At 38.4% G+C, this 23,760-nt stretch overlaps 1 protein-coding gene across 4 annotated transcripts; it reads right to left on the reverse strand.

Moving 5' to 3' along the window:
- Positions 1-554: 554 nt before the first annotated feature.
- On the reverse strand, positions 555-21,411 carry akap11 (A-kinase anchoring protein 11). 4 transcript variants are annotated; one of them, XM_039683230.2, is made up of 12 exons: positions 21,283-21,411; positions 16,522-16,618; positions 16,318-16,428; positions 13,241-13,294; positions 12,516-12,647; positions 11,757-11,997; positions 6,820-10,966; positions 6,533-6,688; positions 4,843-4,926; positions 3,523-3,569; positions 2,994-3,163; positions 555-866 (listed from the first exon to the last, which is right to left on the reverse strand). In XM_039683230.2, the coding sequence occupies exons 2-12, from the start codon at positions 16,582-16,584 to the stop codon at positions 699-701; spliced, it is 5,373 nt and encodes a 1,790-aa protein (XP_039539164.2). In that variant the 5' UTR covers positions 16,585-16,618; positions 21,283-21,411; the 3' UTR covers positions 555-698. The 4 variants fall into 4 exon arrangements, with proteins under 4 accessions (XP_039539164.2, XP_039539162.2, XP_039539163.2 ...); XM_039683228.2 differs by having other exon boundaries at positions 4,843-4,929; XM_039683229.2 differs by lacking the exon at positions 21,283-21,411 and adding an exon at positions 18,099-18,189 and having other exon boundaries at positions 4,843-4,929.
- Positions 21,412-23,760: the final 2,349 nt, after the last annotated feature.

Raw genomic sequence — 23,760 nt, forward strand, 5'->3', positions numbered from 1 at the left:
GGGAATGTAAAATTGACTACATACTGATGGATTCATTCAACAGCAACTATTTAGAGTCTAATTGCCAATGGAATTGACTGGTAAGTATTGTTGCCAAAAATGTGCTAAACAGGGTAAATATAATTTTAGGTAATTATTATAATCACCCTGACTGTGGTTCACTTTGAGCTATGTGTAATGGAATACCTTCCGGTGACCCGGAGCCCTGCTGGATTGCATGGCTGGTCCCTTCAACAAGTGCAAACACCACCGTAAAGGAGAGGTATAAAGATGACATAAGCTTTCCTGCAGCCATGGGGATTCCCTTACAACAAACCAACTCATAAAACCCATCAGTCTTTTTGTGTTGTGGCAAGGTGTGAAAGCCAAACTCACTGACGGTGTGCCAAACGTGTGATATGCAGTCTAATCTTAAAGAAAACAATGTGGCAATAAAAAGAGAGGTGAAAGCAAGCAAAAGGGACTCTCGGTGACGGCATGCAAAACACACACTTGAAAGAACGGCTCTTAAATTATTTCAGTTGCTCGTAGACTTCAATATGGCGCCCCCTGGGTGGACACTGGTGCACAAGCAATACACAACACAAACACATTCCACTGGCTATGCCTCTAGGTTTGGCAGATAAATTGCAGATCACTGTAAAGTGACAGGAAACTTCATCTTTAATAGCTGACGGGTGTCAGTGTGTGATGGGGATTTACGCTTGTTCTAGGAGCCACTGGAAGAGGCTCTTGTGACCCTGCCTCGTGTCTCCAGCCTCGTGCTCTTCCTCGGTGCGGCACTCTTCAAAGTATCTCAGCAGAGCCTGCAGAAGGTCGGCAACCCTGAACTCTCTCTCCTTCAGCCTCTGGGCCACGGCCGGCAGCTGGAACCAGAGAAAAACCCACATGAAATGAAGCTAAACTTTTGGTCAGGAAACATACTGATGGAGTTGGTTGATAGAGCTGTAATGTGATGTAATACGATACTCTGGATTTGTATGTATTTACTCTCAGACTGAAATGCAATTAAATCTATATTAATGTACTCAAACTCAAGTTATGAGACAAAAAGAGCTCATAAAACTAATGACAAAGCATATCACCAACAAAATCAAAATCTCAAAGGCCTCAATAAAATTAAAGAAACCAAAGGAAACCTTATGGAATTTGCCTAAATGGTAAACAATTAATTGATAACTTGCTATATTATACTGCACATAACTTTATAACTATAGTAATAGTTAAAGGCACACTATGCAAGAATTGTACCTTAATATAACAGCTTCAAAGTCATTTCGCTGGTAAACAAACTCATTGTACCGCGAATCATCCTGGTAGTAAAGCTTGGGGGGGACGCTGCTGGAAAAACCAGCAATGCAAGTTTGAGAGGAGAGCCCCCGACAAATCTCGCGAGAATCACAACATGCTTTTTACGGCAAGGAGCACGAAAACACTTGCGCGCATTTCAGACGTGATACTCGACGGTGGAAAAAGCAAAGAAAAGGCTGTCTGAAGAGACTAAATAAAGGAAAAGAGTATGAGTCTCTCTGCTCAACCTGTAAATGTAAATGTATCAATCCGCACGTTTTGTTCGAGTTCTTTAATGGTCTAGTGGTAGATCTTTTTCCAAGCGTGTCAGAGGTTACAGGTTCTACGTTTTTTCTCTCTCATCAAAACTGAATATGTTCATCAGTGGTTACAGTCTATATCAAGCAGGGACACGTTTTTGTGCATTTTATGTTGTGATTTCACCGGAATGAATAGGAGGCTCTGCAACTGCGATAGATTGAAGAGGGCATCCGAGTGAAGACTGTGCACGCGCCGCCACAAGAAACATAATGTATCCATGACACTGGTAGCAGCAGACACGAGCGCTCAGCTTGAGTTCAACAAAAATTTTAGCGCTAGATCTCTTATTTAAAGCAAAAAAATAAACACTATGCAAGATTTGTACATTATTATAACAGCTTCAAATGGGTATCAGGCTGTGAGTGCAGAGACCAGCCTACGGCAGAGACGCTCTGCGTGAGTGGTACTTACGACAGTAGCATTAAATACAAGTACTCTAGAGCGACTCTAGGGGTCATTGTTTGACAAAAACGGAATTCCTGCATAGTGTGCCTTTAATGCGGTTTGTTCTGCAACGAGAGGTTTGCACGCTCATGGAGCACGAGCTGTTCATGACCAAAAGAGCATCAGCTGCACAAATCTTTTGTTACAGTCATAATGTCTTCAGAGGTAATAAAGTTATAAATCTAAAAATCATTTTAAATATATACAAAAGGAAAGGCATTTGAGTAAATTACACACTTATACTGTGTCTGAGAGGGGAAAACGGGTAGTGGAAAAGTTTTTTGTTTCCATCTATCTCCATGTTGAACTGTTTTATGTACTTACTGTATCCACTTATGATGTATTATTATGGAAACACAAACACGTTCATGAACAATATAAGTTATTACTTTGTAAAAGCTCAAAATAATAATCATACCATACACAGTTGGTCAACACTCAAATGTTTCAAGGTAATAAACAATCAAATGGCACTGTGACGTTACCGTAAAAGCCAATCAGGCTAATTCGCAGAAGATTTGTGGGGGTTTAGCCAGTTTTATTGATCTGCTAAGTAGCATATTCCAATAGCAATACATCCTAATTAGGCAGTAATTTGCTCAAAATTTGTGTAACTTATACATCATCATTTTATATCAAACTCAAGAATGTGATAGAATAACAAACAGCACAGAATAAAGCTGCGCATACCGGCATTTTACATTTCTGCCACCGCCTCAAAAGATGAAGTAGTCTAGCATAGTTTTGCCATGTTGTAAATAAGACAACATCTTTATTGAAAACCCATTCACATTCATTGCTGTTGTTGTTTTAGCCGTATGCCAACCAAGGCAAAGTCATTGCCACGGGCGCCAATGCACAAGAGCACCACGTGCCAACAATTTAGATTGCATACACAAATATTCGGATTTGACCTGCCATGGCCAAAGGGTTCTCACCTGGAGGAGCTCCTGGCCTGCTGAGTAATAGCTGATTAAAGACAGATCAGCGATAGAGGCGGCGATCCACTGGAGCACAGCCGTCAGCTGGGGGTCCACAGTCCCCCCCTGGACATCGGTACTGACCACAAGCAGAGCTCTTTCTGCCTGTCCATGATCCCGCACCGCTCCTGCACATACAAACCACACACATTCAGCTCAGACATACACAAAAATCATCACAGTCTACTTCAGCAAACCAGTTTCCCACGCTCTCTCTTCTAACTAGGCCAGACATAGAACTCTGCTTGAGCTCATCTGTTGACCCACATGGAGCCGGTCTGACAGTTAGACAACTAGGAACGAGGATAAATAGTCTTGTGGCTTTGACAGGGGCACACTGAAGGTGCTCGGCCAAGTAAGACCACTTTAAATGAGTGGCAGCAAAATAAGGGCTGAAATTAGTTTAACAGTTGAGGTTTAACATCAGACCACAGAACAAACACTAGCGTTAGAGGAAAATATAAAGAAGAGATATAGTTTTCATTACCGCCTGAATCCTCTTTGGCCTCAGCTTCTTTCTCTTCAGTGCAGTCACTGTAAGTTGAAAAATATCACAGGTGTAAGAGAGTCTTACTGACAGACACCACAAACCACATGCAAGAGAGGAGTGATAGAGGCTCCCAGCATTCCCATTTCTCACATAAACCAGCTCCACAACAGTTTCAACTAGAATTCATGGCATATTTATGACTTGCTGAGGGATATTGATGCAACAGTATTTTCAAGATGTTTTTCTTGATGCCTCTGACTGAACAACTGATTTGGGGTGAGGTATTATAGCTAAAAAAAATTCTCAATATTTTTTCAGACTGATATTTATGAAATCTGGGGAAACACCTTTTCTACCTAATTCACAAAATATTACTTAATTTAATATTGGCAAATAAATCAGCAGTATATTACAAATATTTGTTGTCCAGCTCTGATTTGGATGAACATTGACTAGCACAAGTTTAAATTAAATGAGCAAGAATAACTATTATGAAGGTATGCATCACAGTTGCCACACAAATGTTTATCAGCACATCTGTTTTCAACATTGATAATAATCAGAAATGTTATTTGAGTAGCAAATCATCATATTAGAATGAAATGATTTCTGAAGGATCATGCAACACTAAAGACTGGAGTAATGAAACGAAGGAATCCTTATTAAATATAAACTTTTACAAATGATAACTTGCAATATTGTCAGATAAATCAAATATATTATAATTTGGGTGAGAATTTTTCCAATATAAGTTTAAAATCGCTCTTTTTTTCTTAAAACAAGTAGTAAACAATCATGACACAATGCCCATTTCTGGTTGTAAATGCAGGGGAATATTTTTTGTTTCAGATAAGCTTTTCATATATTTTTCCCGTGTATGATGTAATGAATTATAAAGAATTATAAATCTCTGTTGCTTTTGTATGGAGTGAGTCACTTTGGACTTGAACGTGATTCAAGTTGTGGACCTGAACTCTAATGAGAATTGGGAACTGGGACATCCTTTTTCACTCAAACAGGAAGCATGCAGTAAGAACAGATAGATTATTCTTTAGAAATTACATCACAAAACACTTATGAAGTCAATGACCTAACCCAAACACTTCCTACACCCACAATACTACCAACACAACACAAAGACTCAATTGACTAATTCCAAACACAGGATGGAGAACAAAGGGGCATTTTGTTTCTAATAGGTAATGTTAGAAACTTGTCAGCGCTTTATCAGCATTTGCTGATTAAAAGCTGCAATGACATCATGCAGTAATTAGAGCCGACACGCTGGCTATGCTACACCTCTTTCCATAGACCAACCTGTCTGATGGAGAGAAGGACAAATGTTCTTCATAAACCTCGCCTTCTAAACCCAGACTGCTCCAGCTACTGCTGTTTCCATTACTGCTGAGGGAGAGAAAAAGAAGAAACACTACAAAATAGTTTCTATGCAAAACTAGAAAACCTACCTGGAACTGTGATATTAATGTTTTTAATGTTTATTATGTTGAAATTAATCTATTTGCTTTTTGATTTAAAGGGTGGTTTTATTATTTATTTCAGAAGAACCATATTTTCAACCAAACACCATTCATACCCATTAGTTTCAAAATGTTTCATGCAAGACATAAAACATAGTAGAGCTTAGAGCTGCACGATTAATAAAATAATTTCGCATTATCGATCGATTCAATCACCCACGCGATCGGAGAGGAACCATTGACTCGTTAAAACACACATTTGACATGGATTACCATAGTAACACATTGCTTTCACTTATTGATGACATATACCCTCGGCTGGCACATAGAGCACATTCCGGCATAGTCGTTGCCTGGGTTACAGTTGCGTACGTAAATGTGGGGTGGAGCTATCAAATTAGGGGCGAGATCATTTTGGGGTAGGGGTGTGTTTGTTTTCGGATTTTAAATATCAATTTTGACCAAAGGTGTTTTTCAAAAACTACTGAATGCAGAAATTCTATAAACACTCAAACTCTTTAACACTGAGTCATGTGACCATAAATGATAGAAATACTAGACCCTAACCACGTTATGTAAAAATTAACTGATTAATACAGTACTTGAGGACATGAAACTAAAAAAAAGAAAACTGTTAGTGTTAACTATCATCTATATTTGGACACACTGAGAATTTATGGAGTTTCTAAGTAACTCAAGAAACACTGCCTCGAGCTGACAACCACACCTTTCACAAATATGTTGATACATTCATGGTCTCTTGGGATGTACAAAACAAAAATTGCTCATACATTCTAACGTTCAGTTTCTTGGGAGATATTAAAATGTTGATAGAAATTGCTTCCATTGAGACACTGCAGCCAAAAACAATACTCAACAATGCTTGCCTTAGAAAGACAAGACAGTGTGAGTCAGTCATCGTGTTTTGAAGCCAAAGACATTTAACATTTTTCTGAGAATGTAAAACAATATCCCAAAATGCTCATCTGGACAAGGCACTAGGTGTTTTTCAGCAATTTAGGAAAAAGGTGAGATAATCAGCAACTCTGGCGTCAAATAAATTATAAAATGGTTGGTGTATAAAAGAAATAAAGAGAACAATAAATGTTCTTTAGCAATGATGAGTCATAAAGTAGGCTCTTCTAGTCCACAACCTAAACTCAATGTGAATACAGTCAAGTTATCTCAGCTGAAAACCAATCATGACTACACATTTTTTTAAATACAGACTTAGACTACTATACAACTTAAGAGTGCCTGATATTGACACTACTTCTCTAATTCAGTCTGAGCTTTTCAAACAGATCTCTCTACATATTGCATTGAGGGTTTGCAATGGTCAGGTCACTACAAAGGCAGTCCTTCCACTGTTAATTCACCAGATCATTATTTTCACAATGATTAGAGCCACATGCTTGTGAAAGGTGCACAGGAAAAGAAAGTGCTTTGAACTTGAGTGCGGTATTAGTCGAGCAGCAATGCTTCCTCTAATACTTTGTAAGTTTGTAAGTGTGGTGGGACTTGTTCACCTGTCACTTAGATGGTGAAAGCTGCTGCTCTCATCTGGGTGGTCTTCTTCAAAACTCAGATTGGACCAACTACCAAGACTGTCATCACCAACACTCAAACTAAGCTGTTGACTCACTGTTGATTCCGTCACATTGACGCCATCCCTTCTAGGAGTACTGAAACACAGTAAGTCATCAATCATGATGAGGAAATACAACAAAAAAAGTTTCAAAATCTAGGAAATCTATGGATGAGCAATTTTAATTGATAGACTATGTATGGCCCTGTGAAAACTGTGTCACTTTACCCAAGATTGACGGTTTGGCAGACATTGGACAATGCGGATGTCATAATCTCTGTGGTCAGACTTTCTGCGAAGCTTGCGCCATCATGACCAATTCCACTGTCTGCATTCAAGCTGGTGCAGCTCAGCTCCTTTTTGGCTTTCTCAATGACACTGGAGACCATTTCTTCAGCAAAAGCAGCTCTCTTCTCCAAATCAATGTGAATTCTAGGAATTTCCAGTCCAGCCACTGAATCAGATTCTTGTTGCCTTCTGATTTTCAATCCCTGGAAACCATGACGCCCATCTCTACTGCAAAACAGACATTCTCGACCTTGGCAGTATCGGCAGGTTTGATATGCCTCAGCCAGCTTTTCTGTGAAGGAATTAGGTTCAAGTGCCCTCCTATCCCCAGCTGCCGGAACACATGCCGGCCCCAGCGTCATTTCCAATGTATCATCAACAATTTTCCTGGCATAATGTTCAATGACTTGCATGACACTGTTGTTGCTTTTGCTATCATTTAAGCTGCTCGTACTATGATACAGCCTGTTAGTTTCTGCGTACGTTAAAAGAGAGCATGAAAATGTACTTTCGGGCATGTCCCCGACACTGGACTTCCTGTAGAGGCAAGAATCAGTCAGCGATTTAGGTAGTCTAACTGAAGACGTTCTCAGCTTTCTCGTAACATCACATGTGATGTTGTAGGCAAGAGATTCTGCAAAGTTCACAAGTTCTACATATTCGTTACTGCTAATGTTTTGACCATCTTGACAAGCACATGGCAGAGATTCGCAAGAGGATCCATCTTTTCCATCAGCAAGTGCAGTGTGGGATGACTTGGATATAGGACTTTGAGAAACATCAGGACTATGATCATTGTGTAAACGCCTAGAGGAGTGTAGCCTCAAAGGATATCTCTGCTTTATTTTTCGTGCCGCATGAGCCAGGCCAGATTTAATAGATCGATATGCCAAACGGGTGGCATACTGATCCAATATAAGCTCTCTGTTGCCTCCCTCTTTCTTGAGCACCTTAATGAGGTATCCTGCATATTCGTCAGTGACACTCTCGCAACTTGGATAATCTGATGACATCCCACTTGGTTGGACGTCACCAGACCATTGACAAGTCAAATTTCCCAAAAGGCCGTCTCCACTCTGACACTTGTCAGCAGAGTTTACAGATCCTCTTTTCATCGTTTTGTGACGACAGTGGGTTGAACTCATCATCCTCTTGACATCGTTGATGACTTCTCCAGCCACTTCTCCAGCATATGTCCACAAAGAATTCAAAGTCTGTTCAGAAAACTGTGCGCTGTGTAAGGCAACGCTGCCTTTGCCCTGGTCACCCTCGGCGTTCTTTACATCTCCAAGGCTTAGTGTGTCCATCTCAGTTGCCATGGAAACAATGTGGCACGCTAAACGCTCTGCATAATGGAGCGCACTCCTCTCAAACATTCTGCTCCTGACATTGGGACTCAGCTCTGACTGGCAGTTTCTAGAGTGTGGACCATCTTTCTGGGTCTCCTCGTCGTCTTCATTGCTGCCAGCTTCCTCAGAGAGAGATCTAATGAGTTTCAGCATGAAATCAGCCTTGTCTGAAACTGAACCAGATTCTTTTGTGTCGGTGGCAGGCGGGTAATAAGGGGTTGATGGAGGAGTCGCAGGAGAAAATTCTTTTGCAAGCGTACCTTTGAGCTTCTTCGAGAACTGTCTGATCTGCTTCTCACTGTGCTCATCTGATGGCTGCTGAGGACTCGAGGGTGGAGTGCTAGGGATTTCAACTGATTTCGTTCCAGAGGTGCTGCTTGAAAAATCCTCTGCACCTACTTTTCTACCACCACAGGAGCCAATTTCAAATCTGGGCACTTCCAATGTGTCCCTTCTCACGACAGAACGGACCTCTGGGGTGAGTTTGGTTACTGGACATGCACTTCTGGAGGATGGGTCACTAGAGCCCTTTGACACCAAGTGAGAGGGAATCTGAGGGGAACCTCTCTGAGTCGACACATGTGATTTAACAATTCCATGGCTTGGAGTGGATATGCGAGCTACGATTGTTTTGCTCAAAAAGTCAGCACAGTCCTCTACTTTCTTCTTTACTTTTGTCGAAGAATTCACTAGATCAAATGCCTCACCTACTATAGTGTCCACCATATTTCCAGAGAAGTTTTGAAAAGTTTTTCCAATCGAGGGCTTCCCAGAATCAGTTTCAACAGACATGCTGTCAACAATTTCCTCATCACTGTCTGAATCCTGGATTCTTGCAGGACCTGGCGATGAATCAGTCCTTGCAGACATATCTGAGGCTGATGATGTTACTTCCACTTGGCAACAAATGGTTCTTTTAGGGCTGGTCTGACACACATGACCAATACTGGATTTATACTGAGAAGGTTCGTCTGAATTGTGTACATGGGATATGACATTGCCAGCCACAGGAACTGGAACACAACTGGCGATACCTGACACACAATACAAAGCTTTCTTCACTGTACAACCATCCTGCTCTTGATTTGAAACCTCTGCGACAGCCTGAGATCCAAGATAGCTTGTTTGGGCACTGCAGGTTTTTGTAATGAGAGAGCTATCTTCAGCACTCACGTAGCAAATATTGTCAACCGACACACTGATAGCTGCCTGGGTAGTGAATGTCACATCGGCTTGTGAGAGCTCTATAAAAGCCTCTTGGAGAACAGACTCCGACAGATCAGAGGCATAGGATGAAACCACTTCCTCCTCTTCGTCGAACGACCAGTTACCTGGCGTGAGTAACGTCGAGGGATGTGAAAACTGGCAAACCTCCATAATTCCTTCAAACACTAATTCCTCAGCAAGATCTGCAGCAAATCGTGTGACAGTGTTGTTGAAAATCTGCTTTTTCACAAACAGAAACTCTTTAAGGGCTCCAGAAATGGCTTCGCCTACAAGGAAACCGGCTAGACCGTTTACGGCACGCTCTTTTAACACGTATGCATGGCGCATTCCTATCTCATGAAAGGCCATTTGAAATACTGAAGATGTCAGCCTTGCAGCCAAATGGCAAAGTGTGGTGGTACAGGAGGACACACCTTTCTGCAAGTCCCTTAAGGCACTTCCAAGGCTCATTTCGACTAAGTCTGTAGCAAACCTCTGAATCCCATCCTTAAGAGACTGTGATTGGGATTTAGTGATGGTGACTGTCTCCTGGATGTCTGAAAGCTTCATTAGATGCCCATTAGTGTTTTTGAACTCCTTATGACACACACAGCTCAAGTTCTTATTAATGTTAAAATCAACAGGGGAGGAGTACCCACAGACCGATCCAAGGATTTCTTTTGACAGGTTGTTGGCAAAATCTGCGTACGTTTTGTACAGTGAGCAAAGGTCCTGTGGTTTACGTAATTCTGAGCCATCAACATCTGCCTTCCAAAAATACTCTAAGGACCCTCCTTCTCCCAGTGGGCTAAATGCAGATGAACGAACTGGACTGAAGAGCGGCCCACTTTCCTCGCAGGGAGTCCTCGCTGGCCGTGGGGAATCTGGTAATTCAGAGTGAATACTGTACGGTGATCCTGGTTTAAGTGGAGTTGGTTTCTTGACATTGGCTGGAAGAGTCCTATGATCAAACTTGTGAGGATTCATTGCTGTGGTCGAGCACCCCCTTGATACAAATTTACATCCAGAGTTGTCAACATACTTCTCTGTTTGACCAGGGAGGGGATGTTGTTTAAGGACCTTGATGTTGGAATCAGATGACTGGTCTAGTTCATCAAACTGATCAAAGCTGTCGAAAAATTCACTGACTTCTGAGTCAGAGTCTTCTACTCCATCCTTTAGAATGGGGATCTTGGGAATGTCAAGTTTTGCTTTAAGACTCTTCTGATATCCAACTTCATCCAGGAATATAATTGGACTGGGACTTGAGCAGTCTGAATCATCTGACTCGGTGAGGGATGTGGAGGTAACACGTCCCTTTGACAGACTGCTAAGTTCATACGAGATCTCTGAAATTTCAGGCCACACTGTTGACAGGACCGTTTCTGATACTTCTGCAGCAGTCTTTCCCTTGGGCACTGACTTCCTGGGTATGGAACTTATAATAATACGAGATCCACTTAAGTCTTTTAAATGGGTGTAAGGGACTGTCTGGGATGCCACATCCCTTTGGTTCCTCTGACTATGGGCACCTGCAAGATCAGAGAACAGTTCGTAAGAACAGAATTTGTATTATCATAGGCAACTATTTCAATATTTCAATTTCATTTAAGGTTACTTCATAATTTAAGGTTAACATCCTGTTTTTAAATAAAAGCTTATTTTATTTATTTACATTATCAATCAAAAGTTTGTGGTTCTTAGTGCTTTGAAAAGAAATCTTTTAAATGCTCACCGACACTGCATTACAAAAAAATCTTTAATATTGTGAAATATTGCAAATTTAACTTTAATGTTTTTTTATTGTATATTTTTTTTAGTCACATGATCCTTCAGAAATCATTTTTGTTTGGTTCTCAAGAATCATTATCAATGTTGATGTGTGTTTATTTATTATGTATTTAACATCATGTTATGCATTATGGCTATTTACATGGTAACACAAGGTCAATATCAAAATCAATACGAATTTAATTATTATATAAAACATTTCAACAAGACAAGATAGAAATTCTAAAAACATTTGATACATTCTGAAATATTCTTATCAATGTAAAAAAAACTTTTTTCTCCAAACAGCATTAAAAAAATAGAAATAATAAATATCTTTACTATCCCTCTTGATCAATTTAGTGCATCTTTGCTAAATAAAAGTTAATCTTAATTTCTTTTAAAACATCTTACTGAACTAAACTTTTGAACAGTAGTGCATTTAAAAATGAAAATCGTTTAGCTATTTTGAATGAGAAGCATAGATAGCTAGTGACCAGTAACCGTATATCAAAATGCTTGTGAGCAGCTGCTAGTACTCCTTTTTATTACCTGTATGCTCCTCTTCAAGATGTTCGAAAGCAGTAACAAAGTCCTCCTCAATAGAAGAGACAGACTGATTGGTGTCATCATCCTCAGCTTGACAAGCTTCTGAAGTGCCTCTCTGCTGAACATGTAACTCCATGGCATACCTTATCCCAGCTGTGTATCGAGCCAACAACCCCAGCATGGTGCAAACACTAATCTTAGGAGTGGGGCCATGTCTCAATATACACAAGGCCCTTGAACAGCCCTGAGGGTTAAAGAAAAAAAGAATAATGATTGCATTTTTTTAAAGAAAATGAAAGAATAAAAACAAATGAATCAATCAAATGCTAAGAGGATGACATGTTATAAGCCTTTACGTAACGATACATCACCAAGATACATTTTTATGATAAACCTAATGTTAATCTGGAAGATAAACATCATTCAGGCTGCAAATTGTCAATCCCTGAACTGACATAATTTCTTGAGAAGCTCACAGCACTCTTATTTTTTTCTGACATGTGAAAGAAAACATGCAATCTCTGTTATTTTTGTGGTTTGATGAAATGTTCCGAGTACAAAACTTAATACTATGGCTGCCTTCCACAAGGTTAGTTCTGTTTAGACCCAATTTCACACAAAACAACATCACAAATTTAGAAACCAAGACAAAACATTGAAGGACACCTGATTTTAAAATAATGACAGCAGCAAACACACGCCTCAAACAAAGCATAAACATACTGTCAAATACTGTCAAAGCATAAAATACAGAAATCGAACCTGAGAAACACTGTCTTTCCTCTCAAAGGGTCTTTTAGGGTCTTTAAGGAGCAAAATCTCTTCATCTTTAAGGGTGTGTACATGTAGTGATCTAAGCAACTCCATCATCTCAGTGGAGAGGGACGTCAGAGCCTGTGGGCATCAAAGAATACATGACTTTAATCTATTTAATTAATTAAACATTAAAAAAGGTAAACTCCCTCTTTTTAAGGGAGCTTTAAAAACGGTAAACATTTTTACATGTTTTTAAAAGACGTTTCTTAAGCTCATCAAGGCTGGATTTGTTTGATGAAAAATATAGCAAAAATAGAAAAAAATGTGAAATTTATTTTTTGGAATTTAAAAACTATTTTCTATTTGTATACATTTCAAAATGTAATTTATCTCTGTTATGCAAAGCTAAATTGTCAGCATCCTTACTCCAGTCTTCAGTGTAACATTCAGTAATCCTTCAAAATCATTCCAATAGGCTGATTTGCTGCTCAAGAAACATTTATTATTATTATCAATGTTAAAAACTGGTATGATGCTTTTCTGGAAACTTGTCTGATACATTTTTGTCAGGATTCTTTGTTGAATAGAAAGTTCAAAATATGAGAATTTATTTGAAATAAAAATCATTTATAACATTATGGGTCAATGTAATGCATCCGTATTGTATTTTTTTTTTACCCCAAATGTATGAATGTTAGTGTAAGTAGCACAAAAAGGTCAGTAGCACTGACCTGTAGGGTGAAATTCTCCCCCTCAGCATGACTAGGTAAGCATATGTAATGTACCTATGAAAGAGAAGAAGAATCAATCATGCCAATCCAATTTAAATTATGTTACCAAATAGATTCCATTAAGCATTAAAAAAGCAGGTGCAAAACATATACAATACAATACTTTGTGCATATTACTCTCATTCCCTTCAGTTCAAAGATGTTTCTGTTTTTATGCACATTAACCTCAAGGACTGCAATTAATGTTTGTTTAACATTTTCTAATGATAATGGCTGCAGTAAATGGATGATGACAAAATTATCATTACATTTTACAGAAAACTGCAAGCCGACCTGTTAACATGCAGGGAGCCTATAACTATAAATCATAAGAAAGGTTTTACTTTTATTATAAAATATTAAATTATGATGGTAAAAATCTGTGAAGGTAATTTCTTAATTTTTATTAGGAAACAAAACTACTGTACACTACACTACACAGGAGAAAAACGAATGGATTGCATACGTTTACTTCAAATATATTTCTTTCCTATTTTTTATTTTTTTGCTTACAACCATATATTGAAACGTCCGTTTCCTTCACCCCATACCCTCATTTACTCCACTAATAATACTCCACTTGAAGGACTAAATGAATGAAAAAAAATAAATTTATAAATGTTTTATATTACTCTTTTTCCACATTGGACCAGTGGTTTAGAAAATGGATGGATGGATGATTCAGCCATTTTCTGGCAAGATGCGGGAATTAAAAATTGCCCCCTATACCCTTAAATAGGGCACTGTTTGAGGGGACAGCCATTTGTAGAAGTCCGAAACCATATTGGACGTTATGGAGTGCACTCATTCAATCCCATAATGCATTGCAATAACAAATGCTTGTCTGACCATAAGATGGCGCCCACAGCTGAATCATCTATACTGGTCCAGTGGCTACAGCATAATATCATATAGGTATAAAATTACTTTTTTACTTGATTATTAAATTGTTACAAAGGTTTATACATGTTAGTCTCCAGTTTACTAATGGAAATGCCAGTTTGCTAAGCAAGCACAAACTATGCAAAAGGATTTCCTGTAGCTCTAACAGTAGAGTGTTGGTGCTTGCAACGGCAAGGTCATGGGTTTGATTCCAACTGAATGCAAGAGCTGATAAGAAAGTAAATGTGTACCTATAAATAAAAGCGGACTCACTCCTGAATTCACTCCCATGTTTTCATTCATTCCCTCAAGTGGACTACATTAATGGAGTAATGTAGGGAATAGTGATTGATTTCTGGGTAAAAGGGTTGATTTCTATTCTAACACAGCTTATGCCCCCTTCCAGTCATCGTAAACACTTGAGTAAAAGTTCTCCTTTGTTGGACAAGAGCAGGTTTGTAAATACTTATCATTACAAGTATGGAGAAATGTTTGTTTGGCACGTGTTGCTTTTTCAAATGCACATTATAAGCGACTCGATTTCAATTACCTCAACATAAAGGAAACAAGCTGCACTGCAACCGCAATTTCTTTTTTTGAATTTGCCGATTCACTCAAGATTTGTGAGATGCGCTTGTGTATATAATGAGGTGAGATGCAACAGTCATACTGCTGCACTGTCCCAGTTGCCTCTAACGCTATCTTATCGCCAATATCTTTTGTCATGGAGGCTTTCAAAATCACTCAGCTCAAAAAGAGGTCACCAAACATTTAAACCGAAAATAAGTAATCAGCAAAAATCAAGGTTATGGTGGGGTTATGGTTTACAATGGAAGTAAATGGCACCATTTTTTGAAGGATTTAAGACATTAGTATGCGATTTTATTTCACACTAATATGTTAACACATTATGCTTCCATCTTGCAACTATACTACTGAAATGTTTAATGTTTACGGATAAGCTTGATTAAAGTCGTACGGATAAGCTTAACTAAATTTGTTCGCAATTATATATATATATAAAAAAAAAAAAAAAAGGAACACAAGGGACAAGACTTAGCTTATCTACTTAACCCAGAATATTCCTAAAGGGTTAGTTCACAGTTTTGGTTCAAAAAGTTCATTAAGAGATCATAAAACAAATCCATATGTCCATAATTCATAAACTAATCAATATCTAGTTAAACTTTTCTAAAGAGACACAATCACTTTATTGTTACAACTTGCTTGACCCACAAGACCAAATCTCATTGGTTCTTGAGGAAGCTCAAATGTGTTGCGTAACATGAGAATTAGGGTTGGGTATCGTTTGAATTTGAACGATTCTGATTCCGGTTCCCAACGATTCTCGATTCCGATTCTTTTAAGAGGCAGGGTCAAAAAAGTTTAGCTAACCTTGCTAACCAGCGGTCTTTCTGAAGGAAATACTCCTTCTGTCACAAATACTCCTTTTGTCACAAATTTTGCATTTTGCCGAGATTTCGTTATTTTTAGAAAAGTGAAGCTACACTTTGGACCGCCGACGTAAGCTACTCATGTTCGACTCGCGCGGTTATGCCAACACTTCCGGTAGACGCTTCTTCGTTGGTGTTGTTCAGCGGTTTCTTCTTCCGGTCAGCGGACTGTGAATATCGAAACTAGGAATCGAAATTTTAACTTTTGAACGATTCCGGGAAAAATGAAAAGTTAGTCCCGGTTCCAATCGATACTCGATTCTCGATACCCAACCCTAATGAGAATGAACCTCATTGGTTTTCGCACATCAAACATACATGCTTGGTCTTCCGTTTACCATATCTGATGTGTGTGTTGTTGATGAATGTTTATATGTGAATAAAAGCCTAAATTCAACCTGTTCAACATATAAAGCGATCATATCTCTTTTAGAAAATTTTAACTAAACTGCTCAATTCATTTGGATTATTGGATTCAATCAATGGAGGGATATAAATCTCTCAGATTGCATCAAAATATCTTAATCTGTGTAACGAAGACGAACGAAAGACTAAACAGTTTGGAATGACATGAAGGTGAATAAATGATTACAGGATTTTCTTTTTTGGGTGAACTACCCCTTTAACTGTGACATTGATTTCACAAGCATACATATGAAACATGCATAGCAGTCTGAAATGCTAGCAGTGTGTGACCCTTACTTCTGATAACAACTGTGGTTCTTTATTATGCAGCTCCACTATTACATTGCACAGCTCCTTCTTGTGTCTCAACAGGCTCTTCAGGCACAGGTTTGAACCCTCGCGGATGGTCTGCTCAAACCAACATAAAGCTTGTTAGAAATTACAGGAGATTCAACAAAATGAATGCAACATGTTTGAGCGGAGAAACAATAGACAACATACTTCTTTCTTCATAGTGGCACGGCTCTTCAACGGGACCCCTCTGATCCGTGCACAGGCGTCCATGACGTTGCAGGGCTGGACAGGAGGTTATCCTCTCCTTCAAGAGAGAAGTTTGGGAAGAAGTTTTAGCTACCTACAATTCAATCCACTCCACATTACTCTAACATGCACCTTAATAATACATTTATAATCAGATTTATAGCTCAATGGGACTGAAAAGCCTTCGTGTACACACCTCAATCCATCTGACTGAAATTTCGTCTGAAATTGGACTCAAAGGGATGGTGTGTAAATGCTTGAATCAGACTATTTCCTCAATCAGCGCAATCGAACACGTGCAGTGCCGTGATTTGAGTGTTTACATGCATTTTATGTCATTTGAAAATGCACTTCATGTCTCATGTCTTGCTGGTCAGTGGATGAGACTGAATACTTACTAAATATTTGCTAAAAATGCTCTTGTGGACATACATGTCAGCATTTTTGGTTATGTCATCACAGCAAAAACAACAATTATACTCCGATGACATTGTTGCAGTGGCTTTCGGTTCACAACATTTAGAGTTCATATAAACAGAAATCGGATTGGATTCACTCAGACGACCACAATTAGTGTTTAGATAGTTTTCATGTAAACATACCAAGTTACAAGGTTTGCAATATAAAAAAAATGAAGAATTAAAGGTAATGAAGATTTGGACCCCATTGACTTTTCACTCAGATTAATTAGAAAGAAAATTTGAAACGACATGTATATTGGTAAATGACAGAATTAAAATGTTTGAGGTAACTACGCCTTTAAATTGGATTATGTTGGAGATCACATGACTTATGGGCAAAACATGGGCTTTCCAGCAGCTCCAGTAAGACAGAAACACGGGGGAAAATATGAGAAAACTGAAAACTACCTAAACAGTGAAAGTTGAACAAGACTTTATCTTTAACATTATACAGCCTACAGCAGTCAAATTATCTTGGGCCATCTGTGCGTGTGCGGTACACCAATATGTTGGAAAAATGTAGGTCAAGGCTATATGACGGCCCAATGTCAGGCTGTTATCACATTCTCACATAGCCTAAACCGAAACACTGTGCTGTAGCAGTGAGATCTTATCTGGGACTGCACAAGCTTGCGTGAAAGAAGCACAGAGGGATTTGAAACAGAATCTGATAAACTATATAAAGAAAAAAAAAAAAAACCAAGAAGCAATTGTCACATGCAGAAGGCCACCTCTCAAGTAGCAGTTTGGATGAGTGCATCCATCTGTTATTGTGGGTTAATACGGCCTCAGAACTAAATCTCTCCTTGAATGCTTGCTCAGATTCATTATAATACACCATTTGTTCACAGTCTGACAAACAAGCTTGTTTAAGGCCTATGAACTGAGATGGCAAGTTTGTTTTTACTAGAAAAATGTATTTTTCGCCTCTCATTTTCCTAATAAGACTTCTTAAAAAGTCTTCATTATAAGCAATGAAACCATACTAACCAGCTACAAGGTAAATCACAACATGAAAATTTGATTTGAAACAAAAAGTAATCAAAAATCAGAAAAGATGTGTATGTATTTTCATACCTCAGATACCTCATTAGCGCGTTTCATGCTATGCAGAATTAGACATATTCAGTCACCGAACAGCTCAAACGAAACAGCAGCCAGCTTTTACAATTCCTCCTGAACTAAAACAACAAGCCAGTAATTTGGAAGAGATGGAAACTATAGACGATAATATACGATTTACCAACAATCCACACAATATGTTCTTCATTATTAAACAAATTTGAAACAACATAATAAAGAAAAAAAAAAAGTGGGGATGGGGTAAACAATCACTTTTCCCTCCATTTCTGTTGGCCCAGAGCATTTCCACAGATTTGAACAGTCTTTCTCACTAAACAAATGCTCACACCTGAATGCTGAAATAGGTCAGACTTTGATGCATTTCAGCATGACTGTGTGTGAGTGGGGACTGCAAAGGTTAACACTTACTTCTAAGAATTCAGCACACAAAAAAAGTATGGTTACTGCTAGGCTGAACCCCAACAGTTAAAGGGTTAGTTCACCCAAAAATGAAAATTAAGTCATTAATTACTCACCCCCATGCTGTTCCAACCCCGTAAGACCTTCGTTCATCTTCGGAACACAAATAAAGATATTTTTGATTGAATCTGAGAGCTGGATCAGTCCTACATAGACTGCCTAAGGGACTGGCTCTTGACGGCCCATAAAGTCATTAAAGAAAAGGTTTAAATATTCCATGTGCCTACAGCGGCTCAATTATAAGTTTATCAAGCGACGAGAATACTTTTTGTGCGTAAAAAACATAAACTACGACTTTATTCGACTATTCGACTAAAACTTTCTGTTTACAAGCAGAGGAAGATGCGCGCTGTACGCTTTTCAATTAGCGTATTTTCCGCACTATAAGGTGCACTTAAAAGCCTTTAATCTTCTCAAAAAACGACAGTGTTCCTTATAATCCGGAGCGCTTTATATATGGATCATCATTTTATACGGTAGGTGGTGGTAAAACTCCTAAGCGGTGAGCAGCCGGTAACTAGACGTAGACGAAGGAGAACGTCCTTGTCTCAGTTCTCGCGCATGCGCCCATAAGGAAGTAATGGAATAGTGGAATAAAGTCGTTATTTATGTTTTTTTCGCACAAAAAGTAGTCTCGTCGCTTGATAAACTTATAATTGAGCCGCTGTAGGCACATGGAATATTTAAACCTTTTCTTTAATGACTTTATGGGCCGTCAAGAGCCAGTCCCTTAGGCAGTCTATGTAGGACTGATCCAGCTCTCAGATTCAATCAAAAATATCTTTATTTGTGTTCCGAAGACGAACGAAGGTCTTACGGGGTTGGTACAGCATGGGGGTGAGTAATTAATGACTTAATTTTCATTTTTGGGTGAACTAACCCTTTAAAGTCAACAAGTTGCGATAGTCTCCTTCCTTACTTATACTTGACATATCCGAGTGAAACTGAGAAAAAAAGAAGAAGAAAAAAACATAGGGTGGGACTTGATTTTGTCAATTGGCAATAGAGCATCACAGTCCCGCCTACAGCCCGAGAGAGTGTTGGTGCCGGAAGTAAATAACCCATACATTTCTCCCATAAACATTTTGTAAAATCCATATCTAAAGAGTATTAGAGCATGTCTGAGGATAACCAGCTACGGCTGAACTCATAAGCATACAACATATCATTTCGGGTGAAAAAACGAAGAGAAAATAAAAAAAAAAGTCAAGGGTACAAGCCTGTGTACATATTTTCATTTCCGAGCAAAGGAACTACTCATCCCATAATCCACCGCGCCTCATTGAAGCCACCGTGAAAGAGCCTTTTTAGTGACTTCCAAATCTGACGATGACCACGTGAACATTTTCCTCCATAACCCTATGTCATTACAAGATCTTCAGGTCTTCACGTGCCTTTGCGTGGTTTCAGACACGTTACACAAAGGGATAAAAGGGATTTATCTTAAAACAAGGTTAGTGCCTCATGAACTTTTGGCGTTTTTATGAGCCAAGGGCGTAGAGTTTGGTAGGGACGCACCAATATCCAGTGACACTGATATATCCCAAGCAATAATTTCGATCAAAACTTAAAATATATTTATACACTGACGTCCACGTCCCCACCAATTTTAAAATCAAACCTACGCCACTGATATGAGCAAATTCAATCACTTACTTAGTACAGCCAATGTATGGTTACGTTTTCATAACTGTCAATGGAGAAATTGTATTGAATTGTTACTTCCGGCACCAACTGTGGGCGGGACTGTGATGCTCTATTCACTGGATGGTTGGATCAATGTGGTTTGCTATTGCTGTGATGTCATGTGAGTGACAGGTTATCTCGCCCTCGCGTCAGTAAACACATCATCAGAGAAGAGATGTTGCTGCAAGAGGGAGGGGAAGTTATTTTAATTATTAGGCACATGAATAAAATATGTGCACAGATGAATCATTTATAATAAATACTGAAATATTCCATAACAAACAAACCAACAAACAAACAAAAAATCATGGTGACTTTAACATAAGCAAGTGATGGCGCTGGCTGCTGCATGTGATCTGTGCTGCTGAGAGCATCACCAGGGTCAAATGATTTCCTGAAACCAACAGATGTTTATGAGATCTCACTGTTCTCACTCACTGTTCCCAGCTTATTAATGGGAGTGGCTGTAAACAAAACGTCAAGCACAGCATTCTTGCCACATATAAAACCCAGAATTACAATTATTATTTACAACTGTCAATAATGCTTTAAACGTGTTAAAATAAGACCCACCACAACCCTCCAGTTCTGACAGTCGCAGATTACCATGATAAACCGCCATTTGACTATTATAAGAAACATTTTGAAGCTCGTCGAGATGTCAGTTAATCTGCAGTCACGTAACTGTTAACGTTATATGTCATAATAACTGACACCTCTCATTTTCGGTTTGATGATTCATTGTTATCATTTTCAGGCATCGTCGCGATACAGGCAGTATGACTTAGATGAATAACCGCGGAGTTTATTTAAGAATTATGCACGTGAAAGCATTATCAGGAATGTGTTTATATGCGGTTTAATGTTAAAGCCTGATGATGTCATCACAGACGCAGCTGGCTCACGCATTAGCATCAGGCCTGTGATAACATCAGTCGTGATCCGCATCTTTGACACCAATCAGTGGGGTTTATAACTGCTCTGTGATTTATACTGGAAAACGACATGCAAATGAAAATGAAGCGCGTCTCACCTTGTAGTGACAGAGCCGAGCAGTGGGCAGCTAGTCGCTCTTAACGTTACCTCCGTTCATTTCATGAAAACAAGACGAGCAGGCGGAATAATCAAACCCCGAGCGGCGGTTCAGAGCAGTTGAGCGCAGAGTCACTGATGGGAGTAAGATACACATGCAACATAAATAAATAAATACAATTTAATGTAGGATTTTATTATTTTAATATTATTTTTGTCGTTTCACTTTCTCTTTGGGATATATTACCATGGAAATATATGGCAAGCAGTTTGATGCATTTTTTGGATAATGATGGTAATGGTTGCTATAATTTACGATATAAAAAGCAAACACTGTTTTTATGACAACTAAATATTTGAAAAAATGTTTATGTCAAGTTTTCAATTTATGTCATGGTAACACAAGGTTCTCCTATTGGTTGATCTTTTTTTCAGGATTATAGGTAGTGTAGTTCTGTCACCATGGAAATCAAAATTGAATCAAATTCCTGTTTTTTTTTTTTTATGGAATTTTGCAGTGTTTATTATAAATGATTTAGTGGTGTAAATTCTTTTTTAAAATCAATTTAATGTTCCCTCAAAATTAAATTCTTTAATAAAAAGGACATGGACAAAATCAAGTCTTGCCCAACACTGTTTTTTAAAGAGTTATACCCTCATAGATTTAGCTATTTATATGTTATAGCCTATAAATGATTTGTAATGATTGCAACCATACAGGGTATTTGTTTGTTTTTCCAGGTAAAAGTCATTTGTACATTGCAATAAACACATGATCACTTTGAATTTTTTGAATCATTATGTATTTATTGGAAAGACTTTTTTAAGCTATAGTCAGTGGTCATACAAATAAATGATTACGTTTTTTTTTAATATGTAACACTGTCTGTGATACCCAGACATGGGGACTTGTGATTTGGTGACTTGGACTCGAGTCGACTCGAGTCGCTATTTTTATGACTTGTGACTTGACTTGACAAAAAATAAAATACTTGAGACTTGACTCGGACTTGGGAGTTAAAGACTCGGGACTTGACTTGACTTGAGACACGATGACTTGAATGACTTGAGTGTATAATCACATCATGTTTTCAGTTTGAATATAAAATATATAAATTATGTAAAAAAAATAAAGTTGATCCAGCTGGAGCGCAGGCTGAGAATAGCGCTGTCATGACTGGATCAGAGATCATCAGTCATGCCCTCTCATACCTTACGCACACCACGCCCACTTACATCAGATCACATCAACATGTCAGCCGGAGGGATACCGAGGGTCGTTGCTTTCGGCTTCAAGAATTTCTCAAAACAAGATGGCAAAAGAATAGCGCTTTGCAAGACATGCAACGTTAAGATCGCGGACAGCCAGATGACAACCTCTGTAATGTAAATAGTTGTATCTATAAAAACAGTTTAGCCTATAACGCTAGTATTACGCTAGTATATAGGGCATAGAGTAATGACAAATAAAAATCGCTTGTTATTACCACAATGCTCAAAATAGCCCCACACTAACATAATAAGGGTCCCTACATTCAAAACGAAGCATTGAGAACTTTGTCAGAGTGTCCATACAGTTTAATAAGAAGTTATTTTATACACACAGTCAACTTCGCGAATACAGGAAGAAGCTCAGGGAGTTCAGTTTTCCTGTAGGAACCCCATAGCAATACTGCCCTACAAAGGCAAAGCGCAGTAACTACACATTTGGTCAAAAATGAGTTAAGACTTGTAATGGGCTTTATGACATGTGTTCTGTCTTGTGAAAAAATATCTGGGTTAAATTATGTCCCATTTCGGAGATGCATTACCACATAATCTACCCATAACATGTTTTACTGCCTATAACGTTCCGGAGGGAGGATTTCTACAATTTGCTTGAACAGTTCCATTTTATTCTGAAAACAAATTTTAAACACACACACCAGTCAACAATAAATCAGGTTTATATTAATATATTTTCTTAAATGCATTTTAATAATAAAAATATACTAAACATTTATTTTTATCAAACTTGACTGGGAGTAATTACTGGGAGTAAGTGAGTAATGTCTAATGCTTTTTGAAAACTTAAGGCTTTTTTCATAAAACAAGTCAGGACATCATCTCATTTTTGTATACATTTTTATTTCTTTAAATCAGTAAGCTAGTAAATGAATGCGTCATTGTACCCAAATACACTTCTGAATGCGCCTCTGTCCATTTCAAACCAAACTGATACCCATAGATGCACGTTTAGAAGAGTTTCAATTGCATGGGACGGGAGGGAGTAGCCAGCTAGCTCTCTGTTTTGTTTGAACATCAACAGAAGTGATGTTACCCCGCCATTGCTGATACATTTAAAACATTTAAAACATTTCAAATTGCTGAAAATTTAAAACATTTCAAACACTGTTGGCAGAAGTGAAAAATAAATTATTTTATGAAGTTAAAATTTTGTTTGATTCCATTATGTATTTTACTGAACATGAGTATTTAC

Source organism: Pimephales promelas, chromosome 7 (assembly GCF_988280905.1).
Source record: "Pimephales promelas chromosome 7, fPimPro1.hap1.1, whole genome shotgun sequence".
Lineage (NCBI taxonomy): Eukaryota > Metazoa > Chordata > Actinopteri > Cypriniformes > Leuciscidae > Pimephales > Pimephales promelas.